The 14,845-nt window shown below is 44.5% G+C and overlaps 1 protein-coding gene across 1 annotated transcript; it reads right to left on the bottom strand.

Moving 5' to 3' along the window:
• Positions 1–253: 253 nt before the first annotated feature.
• Positions 254–3,321, bottom strand: LOC124039259 (somatostatin receptor type 5-like). Its single transcript, XM_046355181.1, has 2 exons — positions 1,595–3,321; positions 254–1,403 (listed from the first exon to the last, which is right to left on the bottom strand). Exon 1 carries the CDS (start codon positions 2,679–2,681, stop codon positions 1,629–1,631), a length of 1,053 nt encoding a protein of 350 aa, XP_046211137.1. The 5' UTR covers positions 2,682–3,321; the 3' UTR covers positions 254–1,403; positions 1,595–1,628.
• Between the last annotated feature and the right edge of the window lie 11,524 nt (positions 3,322–14,845).

The following is a 14,845-nucleotide window of genomic DNA, read 5'->3' on the forward strand; positions in this document are numbered from 1 at the left end:
TGGCTGGATGTCCTTTGGGTGGTGGACCATTCTTGATACACGCCGGAAACGTTTGAGTGTGAAAAACCCAGCAGCGTTGCAGTTCTTGAGACACTGAAACCGGTGCACCTGGCACCTACTACCATACCCCGTTCTAAGGCACTTCAATATTTTGTCTTGCCCACTCACCCTCTGAATGGCACACATACACAATCCATGTCTCAATTGTCTCAAGGCTTGAAAACCATTCTTTAACCTGTCGCCTCCCCTACATCTACACTGATTGAAGTGGATTTAACAAGTGACTTCAGTAAGGGATCATCGCTTTTACCTGGATTCACCTGGTTAGTCTATGTCATGGAAAGAGCAGGTGTTCCTAATGTTTGGTACGCTCAGTGTGAACCAGGAGGCTATAGTCATACACACATACTGTACAACTATGTAAGTAGTTCACTAACTTGAGCCTCACAGATTATTTATTTTTGTAACGAACCTAAGTAGAAAAACCCAACATTGTGATTTGTATGTTTTAATGGAAAATTCCTTCAGTTAGCTTCCTCTCATGTGAGATTTGATATTTAAAACAGGAAGGTGATGATACAGTAGTGAGTAAGTGAGTGAGATTCAAGCAGCATTGTGTAATACGTATCCATAAACAATATTTGTAAACTGTGAAACTAATTTGACATAACAATAAGTTGAGCTTAATTGCAACATGAAAGCAACTACAAAAAAATGTGTTGATGACGATGGCGGTGATGGTTATGATTAGAATTATGACGATGATTATACCATCATATACCATCTCTAGCTTGTATTTTCTTGGTCCATTGTCTTGATAAAGAATCAGTTGCTTGATCATAAAGTTTACATAAAGTCATATATTTTTCATTCATCTTCCTCCGTCAAGAAAACTTACTCTATTTTATTTAGGCAAAAGCGACTAAATTATAACTAATACAAAATGTACCCTGTTAAGACGGAATAACTTAAAAATATTAAGCCACATACAACAAGCATTTTAAGTATAAACCATCCATAGTTACAGTGTGAACATTCTTACTCTATGAACATCCAATAGGACTAATCTTGGGATGAACCAAACACCTTTTCGTCTTGTCCTTCGTATCTCACCCCAAACAGTTCTGTAGTAAGAATTTCCCCTAAAGAAATCAACTCTGAGCTGACTTCCATGACAACCATGACATCACCCCAAAAGTCATTGAGTCAACTTCTGTGGGTCTTCTGGGAGCTCATTGTCTTGGCCAGCAACACATAGCTGCTATCTTGTTTACATGCCACCTTTCACCGCCTCTCTGTTGTCGCATCATTTATGCTTCATTTCACGAGTTATGGAAAATCAAATGACCGAGGTGTGCTAGAGCAGCGGGGCCAATGCACAACAGCTGTGTTAGAAGTCAAATCTGAGGAAAAAGCCAGAGCAGAGCAGAAATATAAAGTATATTATCCAGTAGAAAAACAACAGCTGTACAGAAACACTTGTAAAGAAAAAAACACCTCCTTATATACACAATAATGAAGGTAATAATTGATAGGGCAGGTTTGCATACGGTACATACGTACACAAAAAAGTTTCCACATTTCCACATTGTACCTTGAGGCTGATGTGAAATTTTTTTCTGGCTTCTCTACGCCACCACACTGATGTCCCTCCCGTTCGTGTCATTGAGGTCATAGCGCTCCGTGTCAGGGTTGCAGTGCACGCTGGGAGACCTTTTGGTGGGGCAGAGGAGGGTGAGGAAGTGGCGTCCAAAGGATTCGGAGAGGCAGGCGTACAGTATGGGGTTGGCACAGCTCCAGGAGTAAGACAGCAGCACCACGAACTCAAAGCCCCTGGCGAAGGTCAACACCAGGTCCATACGGTAGAGAGAGCAGAAGTTAAAGGTGTAGAAAGGCAGCCAGCACACGCCGAACACCAGCACCACCGACACCACCATCTTGGTGACCTGGGTCTCTAGGCAATGACTCTCCTGGCTTGGGGAGCTGGCCTGGCAACGGTGAGTCCTCAGGGTGACCACCAGGGCAGTGTAGGAGACAGTCATGACCAGGGAGGGCAGAGCGAAGCCCAGGACAAAAGTGTAGCTGAGGAAGGCCAGCCACCAGGAGTCAGAGGTCACGTGGGGGTCCACCGTGCACAGGCCGTCCCTGGCCGAGAAGTGAATGGCCATGGGGAGGACAGGCAGCAGGGAGAACAGCCACAGGAAGCCACTGACAATCTTGGCCCGCCTAGGTGTGCGCCAGCGGGCGAACCGCAGTGGGTCGACCAGCGCCATGTAGCGGTCAATACTCATCACGGTCAGGCAGAAGACGCTGGTGAACTGGTTGATGCCATCCAGGACCATGACCAGCTTGCAGGCCAGGTCCCCAAAGGCCCAGTGGTTCTGGAAGTTCTGGATGGCGATAAAGGGGAGGCCCACCATGAAGAGGGCGTCAGCCAAGGCCAGGTTAAAGATGTAGACCGTGGTGGCAGAAGCCATCTTGTCCAGCTTTAAGACGGCCACGATGACCAGTGTGTTCCCGGCCAGCCCTACGATGCACACAACCAGGTAGAGAACAGCCATGGTCACACTGAACACATCCAGATCCTCCGGCAGATAGATGTCCTCGTCCAGGTAACTGGCGGTGGGGGCTGCGATAGACCCCGCATTGTAAAACATCTCTGAGGTGAATGAGGAGTCCATCTTCGCTTCAATATCTCCGTTTTTCAATACTTGGTTTGGATAAGTTGTGGAGAATGTGAAAAAGATGAAAGACAATTTTTTTAAAGGTGGTAAAATAGTCACAATAACAGTGGGTTACAATTCAAAAACGTTCCTTCCTGTCTTTCTATCTTTTCCTCTGCGAACAGCTTGACAGTGCCCGTCCACCATTAATATCTACATCACAAATGTACCCCCGAAACCTGGCTGCTACTTAGCCCAAAAAACATCCAATCTTTAAAGAGAGGGAATGTTTGTGGTCATATGCTGTCCAAATTAACTATCTCTTTTTCCTCTAAAACCTTTCAAGTTGAGTCGTGTGGTGTTCTGGAGGAAGCATTCTCCGTGATGAGAAACTCACACCCAAGTCATACGGAGCCCTTCAGTGAAGTGTGGAGTGTGCCAGACGACTGGACGCTGTGTGGGAGAGTGCTTTTATATCTCCCCCCCGCAGTGCTAAAGTGTGTGTCTGCCGCCGCGAGCCCCGTCAGTCAGCGTCCCTCTGGCTCTCCTGTGAGGCTGATAAGCTCCCTTGGCTCTCCCGGACCCGCTTTTATGCTGTTTCCAAGGTGCAGCTGGCCCCATCTGTTACAATACTTTTGTTTTCATAACTGAACCTTCTCCAGAAAGTGAGCTCCTGCTTTTTTTTCTTCCTCTCCTCCCTTCACCCCCCCCCCACCACAACCCACCCACCCCCCACCCCCACCACACACATCCAATCCTTCTCTCTCACCAACACCACCACTCTGCTCTCCTATACTTCCCTTACAGTTCAGTGTGGGGTCACTCGGAGCTGAACTACCCCCACACTTCCACACACATACCCCACCACTTCCCAGCTAGGGCCACCCACCTTCAAGATTGGCTCTAATGGATGAACTGTTGACAGGAATGAAGCCCCTGTCGGTTTTTCAGGGTTGTTGTTTTTTGGTCTTTGTCTTGTACTTTTCTCTCTGATTGGCTTTGTTCCATTGCAGTTCATTCATCACGGAGACAGCGAGAGAGCAAGAGAGAGAGAGAGAGAGGGAGAGAGAGAGAGAGAGAGAGAGAGTGTGTGTGTGAGAGACTGACAGAGAGAAAGAGAGAGAGGATGTGGCCCATTGTGGGTGGGGGGATGGCAGGCGGGTAGATAGAAGGCAGGATGAATGATTGCCTCTGTCCTGTTTCCCCTCAGACACGCATAGCTGGAATACCCCGGCAGCCCACCGACCCAGGAGCCGCTTAGCACAGAACAAACACATCAACACGTCCCGCACATCATCAACACATCCAGGTGCCAAAGTGGTTCAGGCGAGTGGAACATTCAGTACCATCATAGTTACCGATCTGATCCACTATCCCCTGTTATATGAGAATAATTTAAATTCTCGACTTTTCCTAAATGCACACTTTCCATTCCCCACACCCATTAACTCCTAGTGCATGGCATTTTACAGGCCTCTGTAAAGTGAGAAATGCCTTTGTAGTCTTGGTACAAGATACCAGATCAGGTACCTCCCCAGAGGAGTAGTAGCCTACTTCAAAGAAGTAACCTCTTTAGAGACACTCGGTTTCATGAAGCTAAATGTTCTGAATTTCTCAGGCATTGGATTTCACGGATAACTTTGTCATTCTGTTATGATGGACAAGACACATAGTGTATGTGAGATGTCCTTACTAAAGTGCAGAGGTGTTTGTTTGTGATCAAATACGGTCAGGTTCACGAACACAGAACCCACAGGCCACCTTGATTCTTCCAGATGACAATAAGTGGCCTTTAAGATAAAACACCAGGGACATCACCTGTGCCTTGTTACATCTGTTACATGGGTCTTTCTACGAAAATGTTGTTTTTTGACCAGACAATGAAAAAATATATATTGAACAAAAATATAACCGCAACATGTAAAATGTTGGTCCCATGTTTCATGAGCTGAAATAAAAGATCCCAGAAATGTTCCATACACACAAAAAGCGTATTTCTCTCAGATTTGGTGCACATCTCTGTTAGTGAGCCAAGATAATCCATCCACCTGACAGGTGTGGCATATCAAGAAGCTGATGAAACAGCATGATCATCACACAGGTGCACCTTGTGATGGGGACAATAAAAGGCCACTCTAACATATGCAGTTTTGTCACACAACACACTGTCACAGTTTTGAAGGAGCGTGCAATTGTCATGCTGACTGCAGGAATGTTCATTTCTCTACCAAAAGCTGCGTCCAACGTTGTTTTTGAGAATTTTGCAGTATGTCCAACCGGCCTCACAACCGTAGACCACGTGTAACCACGCCAGCCCAGGACCTCCACATCCAGCTTCTTCACCTGCGGGATCGTCTGAGACCAGCCAACTGGACAGCTGATGAAACTGGGTTTGCACAACCGAATCATTTCTGCACAAACTGTAAGAAACCATCTCAAGGAAGCTCATCTGCATGCTCGTCATCCTCAAAAGGGTCTTGAGCTGACTGTAGTTCGTTGTCGTAAACCGACTTCAGTGGACACATGCTTACCTTGGCACTCTGGAGAAATGAGCTCTTCACAGATTAATCCCGGTTTCAATTGGCATCCTGTGGCAAGTGGTTTGATGAAGTCTACGTTGTGAACAGAGTGCCCCATGGTGGCGGTGGGGTTATGATAGGGGCAGGCATAAGCTATGGACAACAAACACAATTGCATTTTATCGATGGCAATTTGAATGCACAGAGATACCGTAATGAGATCCTGAGGCCCATTGTCGTGTGATTCTCCCTCCATCACCTCATGTTTAAGCATGATAATGCAAAGCCCCATGTAGCAAGGATCTATACACAATTCCTGGAAGCTGAAAATGTCCCAGTTCTTCCATGGCCTGCATACTCACAAGACATGTCACCCAATGAGCATGTTTGTGATGCTCTGGATTGACGTGTACAACAGTTGACATGTGTTCCAGTTCCCGCCAATATCCAGCAACTTCACAGAGCCATTGAAAAGGAGTGGAACATTCCACAGGCCACAATAAACAGCCTGATCAACTCTATGCGAAGGATATGTGTCACACTGCATGAGGTAAATGGTGGTCACACCTAATAGTGACTGGTTTTCTGATCCACACCCCTAACTTACAAAAAGGGAGTCTGTGACCAACAGATGCATATCTGTATCACTAGTCATGTGAAATCCATATATTAGGGCCAAATTAATTTATTTCAATTGACGGATTTCTTTATATGAACTGTAACTCAGTAAAATCTTCGAAATTGTTGCATGTTGCCTTTATATTGTAATTTAATATATATTAGTCAGAAAATCATTAACCTCTTAACAATATAAATCCACATAAATGACAGCTTAATGTATTTGGATATTTTTACTATATTAAATAACCAAAAAATGCTTGTGTTGCCTTTTGTCACGAATGTTACCTACAGTTAAAGTCGAAAGTTTACATACACCTTAGCCAAATACATTTAAACTCATTTTTCACAATTCCTGAAATGTAATCCCAGTAAATATTCCCTGTTTTAGGTCAATTAGGGTTGACACTTTATTTTAAGAATTAGTCACAAGAATGTGAAATGTCAGAATAATACTAGAGAGAATGACTCATTTCAGCTTTTATTTCTTTCATCACATTCCCAGTGGTTCAGAAGTTAACATACACTCAATTAGTATTTGGTAGCATTGACTTGAACTTGTTTAACTTGGGTCAAACATTTCGGATAGCCTTCCACAAGCTTCACACAATAAGTTGGGTGAATTTTGGCCCATTCCTCCTGACAGAGCTGGTGTAACAGTCAGGTTTGTAGGTCTCCTTGCTCACACACACTTTTTCAGTCAGCCCACAAATGTTCTATAGGACTGACGTCAGGGCTTTGTGATGGCCACTCCAATACCTTGACTTTGTTGTCCTTAAGCCATTTTGCCACAATTTTGGAAGAATGCTTGGGGTCTTTGTCCATTTGGAAGACCCATTTGCGATCAAGCTTTAACACTGATGTCTTGAGATGTTGCTTCAATATAGCCACATAATTTTCCATTCTCATGATGCCATCTATTTTGTGACGTGCACCAGTCAATCCTGCAACAAAGCACCCCCACAACATGATGCTGCCACCCCCGTGCTTCACGGTTAGGATGGTGTTCTTCGGCTTGCAAGCCTCCCCCTTTTTCCTCCAAACAATAAAAAATATAATTATTTCACCTTTATTTAAGCAGGTAGGCTAGTTGAGAACAAGTTCTCATTTGCAACTGCGACCTGGCCAAGATAAAGCAAAGCAGTGTGACACAGACAACAGAGTTACACATGGAGTAAACAATAAACAAGCCAATAACACAATAAGTCAATGATACAGTATAAAAAGAAAGTCTATATACAGTGTGTGCAAAAGGCATGAGGAGGTAGGCAATAAATAGGCCATAGGAGCAAATAATTACAATTTAGCAGATTAACACTGGAGTGATACATGTGCAGATGATGTGCAAGTAGAGATACTGGTGTGCAATAGAGCAGAAAAGTAAATAAAAACAGTTGGGGAGGAGGTAGGTAGATTGGGTGGACTATTTACATATGGACTATGTACAGCTGCAGCGATCGGTTAGCTGATGTTTAAAGTTGGTGAGGGAAATAAAAGTCCAACTTCAGCGATTTTCACAATTCGTTCCAGTCACTGGCAGCAGAGAACTGGAAGGAAAGGCGGCCACATGGGGTGTTGGCTTTGGGGGTGATCAGTGAGATATACCTGCTGGAACGTGTGCTATGGGTGGGTGTTGTTATCGTGACCAGTGAACTGAGATAAGGCGGAGCTTTACGTAGCATAGACTTATAGATGACCTGGAGAAAGTGGGTCTGGCGACGAATATCTAGCGAGGGCCAGCCGACTAGAGAATACATGTCGCAGTCGTGGGCGGTATGAGGTGATTTGGTAACAAAACGGATGGCACTGTGATAGACTGCATCCAGTTTGCTGAGTAGAGCATTGGAAGCTATTTTGTAGATGAGATCGCCAAAGTCAAGGATCGGTAGGATAGTCAGTTTTACTAGGGTAAGTTTGGCGGCGTGAGTGAAGGATGCTTTGTTGCGAAATAGAAAGCTGATTTGTTACGCACGCCTCTATGAAGAGGGAACGCAACACCCTGCTACAACTAAACTCTCCGTGAAGTGAAGAAGGTCTGGACTGTAGGTGCAAGTAAGAATGACATCAGGCAGAATGTGGTACCGTTTACAAGGACTTTATTCCTTTACACGGTAATATGGGGAAAAGGGGCTGGACGGAACCAAAGCAAAGAAAGTAAATCTCAAAGCCCCCCCTCTGCTATCTTACCTGCCTACCCACTACTTACCTAATTTAGCACCACCTGGTGCCCTAACCAAAATACAGGGAGTGGTCCACCCAGGTCTTACCTAGTGTGCCTAGACAGCGAATATGCTACGGGTATATGTATGCCCGCGGGCCTCTTGCCTAAGCACTCCCTAGGTGCCTTCCCCTTCTCCCCTGGGAACAAATGAAACAGAATATTAAACAATTTCACAAACAAACTAAGAAAGGACATCAAATAAGCTCTATCTGAGCAACAAACTCACAAAACATACCAACTCTCAGCAATGAACTCCCAGCAAAATCTCTCTAGCAAAATCTCTCTAGCAAAATCTCTCTAGCAAAATCTCTCTAGCAAAATCTCTCTAGCAAAATCTCTCTAGCAAAATCTCTGCAATGACCTCCCAGCAAAACTCACTTGCAAAATCTCTGCAATGACCTCCCAGAAAATCTCTCTCTCCTGAACAGAACACTGGCTTTTATATAGCTTCAGATTGAATGGGTAATTGGAGACAGCTGCGTCTTGACGAGGGGGCGGGGTCAGCTCTCCAATTAGCCATGGAGTCGACCAATCAGCTGCTTGAGGGATTTCAGGAAGCCATTTCCTGAAATAAACACATGCAAATACACAAACTACAACACATAAACTGGGGAACGTAACACAATTCTAGATTTGATTTTGGATTGGATTTGATTTGAAATAATGATGGTCATTATGGCCAAACAGTTCTATTTTTGTTTCATCAGACCAGAGGACATTTCTCCAAAAAGTACGATCTTTGTCCCCATGTGCAGTTGCAAACCATAGTCTGTCTTTTTTTTATGGTGGTTTTGGAGCAGTCACTTCTTCCTTGCAGAGCGACCTTTAGGTTATGTCGATATAGGACATGTTTTACTGTGGATATCGATACTTTTGTACCTGTTGCCTCCAGCATCTTCACAAGGTCATTTGCTGTTGTTCTGGGATTGATTTGTACTTTTCGCACCAAAGTAAATTCATCTCTAGGAGACAGAACACGTCTCCTTCCTGAGCGGTATGATGGCTGCGTGGTCCCATGATGTTTATACTCGTACTATTATTCGCCGTATTTTCAGGTGTTTGGAAATTGCACCCAAGGATGAACCAGACTTGTGGAGGTTCAGGCTGATTTCTTTTGATTTTCCCATGATGCCAAGCAAAGAGGCATCGAGGTTGAAGGTAGGCCTTGAAATACATCCACAGGTACACCTCCAATTGACGTCAATTAGCCTATTAGAAGCTTCTAATATGTAAACTGTATGTAAACTTCCGACTTCAACTGTACAGTATATTTAATTTGACAATTCTATCACGACACAAGGCGAGACACAGGGAGCAGATGGTTGGAGTCTTGCAATATTTATTAATCCAAAAGGAGTAGGCAAGAGAATGGCCGTGAACAGGCAAAACATCAAAACCAGATCAGAGTCCAAGAGGTACAGAGTGGCAGACAGGCTCGTGAAACAGGCAAGGGTCAAAACGAAAAAGCAGGCGAACGGGAAACCCGCTGGTTGACTTGGAACATACAAGACGAACTGGCACAGAGAGACAGGAAACACTGGGATAAATACACTGGGGAAAATAAGTGACACCTGGAGGGGGTGGAGAAAATCACAGGGACAGGTGAAACAGATCAGGGCGTGACAAATTCAGGCTTTCCATAATGTAACTTGACTATTTAATTCACATATATAAAAAAAGACAGAAAAGCATTATGATAAAATTAGTTAGTTTTTGTTTAGTAATAATTTACTTTCACCATAACACATTTTTCTATAATAACACCAGTGACAGTAACACCAGTGACAAGTAACACCAGTGACTAATCTTCCGACTACTTAATTAAAACCAGCAGGAACTGTTACACCAGTGATGGTAACACCAGTGCCAAATCTGCAGAAAATATAGAATATCTAAGATGGCGGCCACAGTAGCTCAAACCACACTCCTTAAATTGTAAATAAATCAAATCAAATCAAATCAAATTTATTTATATAGCCCTTCGTACATCAGCTGATATCTCAAAGTGCTGTACAGAAACCCAGCCTAAAACCCCAAACAGCAAACAATGCAGGTGTAAAAGCACGGTGGCTAGGAAAAACTCCCTAGAAAGGCCAAAACCTAGGAAGAAACCTAGAGAGGAACCGGGCTATGTGGGGTGGCCAGTCCTCTTCTGGCTGTGCCGGGTAGAGATTATAACAGAAAATGACCAAGATGTTCAAATGTTCATAAATGACCAGCATGGTCAAATAATAATAAGGCAGAACAGTTGAAACTGGAGCAGCAGCACAGTCAGGTGGACTGGGGACAGCAAGGAGCCATCATGTCAGGTAGTCCTGGGGCACGGTCCTAGGGCTCAGGTCCTCCGAGAGAGAGAAAGAAAGAGAGAATTAGAGAGAGCATATGTGGGGTGGCCAGTCCTCTTCTGGCTGTGCCGGGTGGAGATTATAACAGAACGTGGCCAAGATGTTCAAATGTTCATAAATGACCAGCATGTGTAATCATGTGATTTGGGCAATTATTTTCCCCTTACTGTAATCTTAAGGCTGTGCATGAAATTACCAAATGAAATCATCAAATTGCTAACATACAGTACCTTCGGAAAGTATCTCTTGACTTATTCCACATTTTCTTGTGTTACATTCTGAATTCAAAAATTAAATTGATTATTTGTATCACCCATCTACAAACAATATCCCATACTGACAAAGTGAAAACATGTTTTTAGAAATATTAGCAAAGGGATTGAAAATTAAATACAGAAATATCTAATTAACATAAGTATTCACACCTCGGAGTCCTTACTTTATATAAACACATATGGCAGCGATTACAGCTGTGAGTCTTTCTGGGTAAGTCTCTCAGAGCTTTCCACACCTAGATTGTGCAACATTTGCCCATTGTTCTTTTCAAAATTCTTCAGGCTCTGTCGAATTTGGTTGTTGATCATGGCTTGCCAACCATTTTCAGGTCATGCCAAAGATTTTCCAGCAGATTTAAGTAAAAACTGTAACTTCGCCACTCAGGAACATTCACTGTCTTCTTGGTAAGCAACTCCAGTGTAGATTTGGCCTTGTGTTTTAGGTTATTGTCCTGCTGTAAATGAATCTCCAAGTGTCTGGTGGAAAGCACACTGAACCAGGTTTACCTCTAGGATTTTGCCTGTGCTTAGCTCCATTCCATTTCTTTTTTATCCTGAAAATCTCCCCAGTCCTTAAAATGTTTTAATATCAACTAAATAGTGTAAAAAATAGTGAGTATCAATCTCCATGTTTCCAAGCATAGACATATCTGATATGGGCAGAAAGCTTAAATTCTTGTTAAGCTAACTGCATTGTCCAATTTCCAGTAGCTATTACAGTGAAAGAATACCATGCTATTGTTTGAGAAGAGTAAACAATTATGAACTTGAAAATGTATTTATAAACCAATTAGGCACATTTGGGCCATCTTGATACAACATTTTGAACTGATATGCAATGGTTCATTGGATCAGTCTAAAACTTTGCACACCGATAAGTATACGTCTAACCCCTCTCCTATGCGGAGAATGAGGTCATGGAGACCTACGTACAAGAGAGCCTCCAGCAGGGTTTTATCTGTCCCTCTACGTCACCAGCCTCCTCTAGGTTATTTTTGTTAAGAATAAAGATGGGAGACTGCACCCCTGCATTGATTATCGAACACTGAATAAAGCCACTTTTAACTTCAGCTATCCTTTACCCTCATCCCAACCATCTTCAAACAAAGATTTGTGTTCCGGAGTTCTAAATTGAGCAGCTGCTGAAAAATGAGCTCCTGTATATATTGAGATTTAAATGTTTTTTTAGAGTGAAGTACATCGAAAAAATCAAGAGAAAACTGCAAGACTCAATAGAAGACAAAACCAGGAACAAACCAAAAAAGACGGGCTTTTGAAAAATTAACTATTTTTCATAAAATTGTACAGTTATCTTAGCTAGTTGAATTGCTAGCAGAATTGTTTACTTGTTGCTAAGCAGTTGCTAGGGACTCTCCTGTAAGAAGCTAGCTAGCTTACAAAGAATAACAACAAAAATTGTCTAGTTAACAGAAGAAAGGAAGACAAAATAAGGACAAAAGAAGGACAGAAGAAAAAGGAAAAGAAAGAGGACAACAAAGTGAAACAGTCAGCACTTCTATTGCAACATCGTATTTCGTCGTCCTAACGTAGTCTACACTGCTATCTGCCCAGCAGCTAGCCAGCTAGCAAACGTCCACCGTCTACCGAATAGCAGCACTGTAGAAACTATTACACTCAACTGAACGACTTGATTAGTGTAGTGTTAGCTAGCTACATAGTTGTCTTTGCTGTCTTCGTATCCAAGATAATTGTGTAGTTTAGAGCGTGTAGTCTTAGAGTGATTATCTTAATTTACCGAGGTTAGCTAGCCAGCTATTTGTCGTCCTTAACGTAGGAGACTCTGCTAGCTAGCCAACAGCTAGCCAACGTCTACTGAATAGAACTTCCGCACTCAACAACCCGGTCGCATTCCGCTTCGCTCCACAGGTAGTATCACATTTTTCATTTCATTTCTTTACAGCACAACGGTTTGATTTGTTTGATCGTAGCTAGCTACATAGCTAGCTACATAGCCGTCTGTGTATCAAAGATAATTGTGTAGTCTAGAGCGATTTTCTAGGTTAGCTAGCCAGCTATTGTCGTTCTTTTAACGCAACGTAACGTAATCAACACTGCTAGCTAGCCAGCTAGCCCCGAATAGCAGCACTGTAGAAACTATTACACTCAACGGAACGACTTGATTAGTGTAGTGTCAACAACGCAGCAACTGCCAGCTAGCCTACAAAGTCAACAACGCAGCCACTGCCAGCTAGCCTACTTCAGCAGTACTGTATCATTTTAATCATTTTAGTCAATAAGATTCTTGCTACGTAAGCTTAACTTTCTGAACATTCGAGACGTGTAGTCCACTTGTCATTCCAATCTCCTTGCATTAGCGTAGCCTCTTCTGTAGCCTGTCAACTATGTGTCTGTCTATCCCTGTTCTCTCCTCTCTGCACAGACCATACAAACGCTCCACACCGCGTGGCCGCTGCCACCCTAATCTGGTGGTCCCAGCGCGCACGACCCACGTGGAGTTCCAGGTCTCCGGTAGCCTCTGGAACTGCCGATCTGCGGCCAACAAGGCAGAGTTCATCTCAGCCTATGCCTCCCTCCAGTCCCTCGACTTCTTGGCACTGACAGAAACATGGATCACCACAGATAACACTGCTACTCCTACTGCTCTCTCTTCGTCCGCCCACGTGTTCTCGCACACCCTGAGAGCTTCTGGTCAGCGGGGTGGTGGCATGGGGATCCTTATCTCTCCCAAGTGGTCATTCTCTCTTTCTCCCCTTACCCATCTGTCTATCGCCTCCTTTGAATTTCATGCTGTCACAGTTACCAGCCCTTTCAAGCTTAACATCCTTATCATTTATCGCCCTCCAGGTCCCCTCGAAGAGTTCATCAATGAGCTTGATGCATTGATAAGCTCCTTTACTGACGACGGCTCACCTCTCACAGTTCTGGGCGACTTTAACCTCCCCACGTCTACCTTTGACTCATTCCTCTCTGCCTCCTTCTTTCCACTCCTCTCCTCTTTTGACCTCACCCTCTCACCTTCCCCCCCTACTCACAAGGCAGGCAATACGCTCGACCTCATCTTTACTAGATGCTGTTCTTCCACTAACCTCATTGCAACTCCCCTCCAAGTCTCCGACCACTACCTTGTATCCTTTTCCCTCTCGCTCTCATCCAACACTTCCCACACTGCCCCTACTCGGATGGTATCGCGCCGTGCCAACCTTCGCTCTCTCTTCCCCGCTACTCTCTCCTCTTCCATCCTATCATCTCTTCCCTCTGCTCAAACCTTCTCCAACCTATCTCCTGATTCTGCCTCCTCAACCCTCCTCTCCTCCCTTTCTGCATCCTTTGACTCTCTATGTCCCCTATCTTCCAGGCCGGCTCGGTCCTCCCCTCCCGCTCCGTGGCTTGACAACTCATTGCGAGCTCACAGAACAGGGCTCCGGGCAGCCGAGCGGAAATGGAGGAAAACTCGCCTCCCTGCGGACCTGGCATCCTTTCGCTCCCTCCTCTCTACATTTTCCTCCTCTGTCTCTGCTGCTAAAACCACTTTCTACCACTCTAAATTCCAAGCATCTGCCTCTAACCCTAGGAAGCTCTTTGCCACCTTCTCCTCCCTCCTGAATCCTCCTCCCCCCTCCCCCTCCTCCCTCTCTGCAGATGACTTCGTCAACCATTTTGAAAAGAAGGTCGACGACATCTGATCCTCGTTTGCTAAGTCAAACGACACTGCTGGTTCTGCTCACACTGCCCTACCCTGTGCTCTGACCTCTTTCTCCCTCTCTCTCCAGATGAAATCTCGCGTCTTGTGACGGCCGGCCGCCCAACAACCTGCCCGCTCGACCCTATCCCCTCCTCTCTTCTCCAGACCATTTCCGGAGACCTTCTCCCTTACCTCACCTCGCTCATCAACTTATCCCTGACCGCTGGCTACGTCCCTTCCGTCTTCAAGAGAGCGAGAGTTGCACCCCTTCTGAAAAAACCTACACACGATCCCTCCGATGTTAACAACTACAGACCAGTATCCCTTCTTTCTTTTCTCTCCAAAACTCTTGAACGTGCCGTCCTTGGTCAGCTCTCCCGCTATCTCTCTCAGAATGACCTTCTTGATCCAAATCAGTCAGGTTTCAAGACTAGTCATTCAACTGAGACTGCTCTTCTCTGTATCACGGAGGCGCTCCGCACCGCTAAAGCTAACTCTCTCTCCTCTGCTCTCATCCTTCTAGACCTATCGGCTGCCTTC

This window comes from Oncorhynchus gorbuscha, linkage group LG07 (assembly GCF_021184085.1).
Source record: "Oncorhynchus gorbuscha isolate QuinsamMale2020 ecotype Even-year linkage group LG07, OgorEven_v1.0, whole genome shotgun sequence".
Classification (NCBI taxonomy): domain Eukaryota; kingdom Metazoa; phylum Chordata; class Actinopteri; order Salmoniformes; family Salmonidae; genus Oncorhynchus; species Oncorhynchus gorbuscha.

Coding starts and splice junctions, on each gene's coding strand:
- LOC124039259 (XM_046355181.1), bottom strand. CDS start 2,681: ATGGACTCCTCATTCACCTCAGAGATGTTTTACAATGCGGGGTCTATC.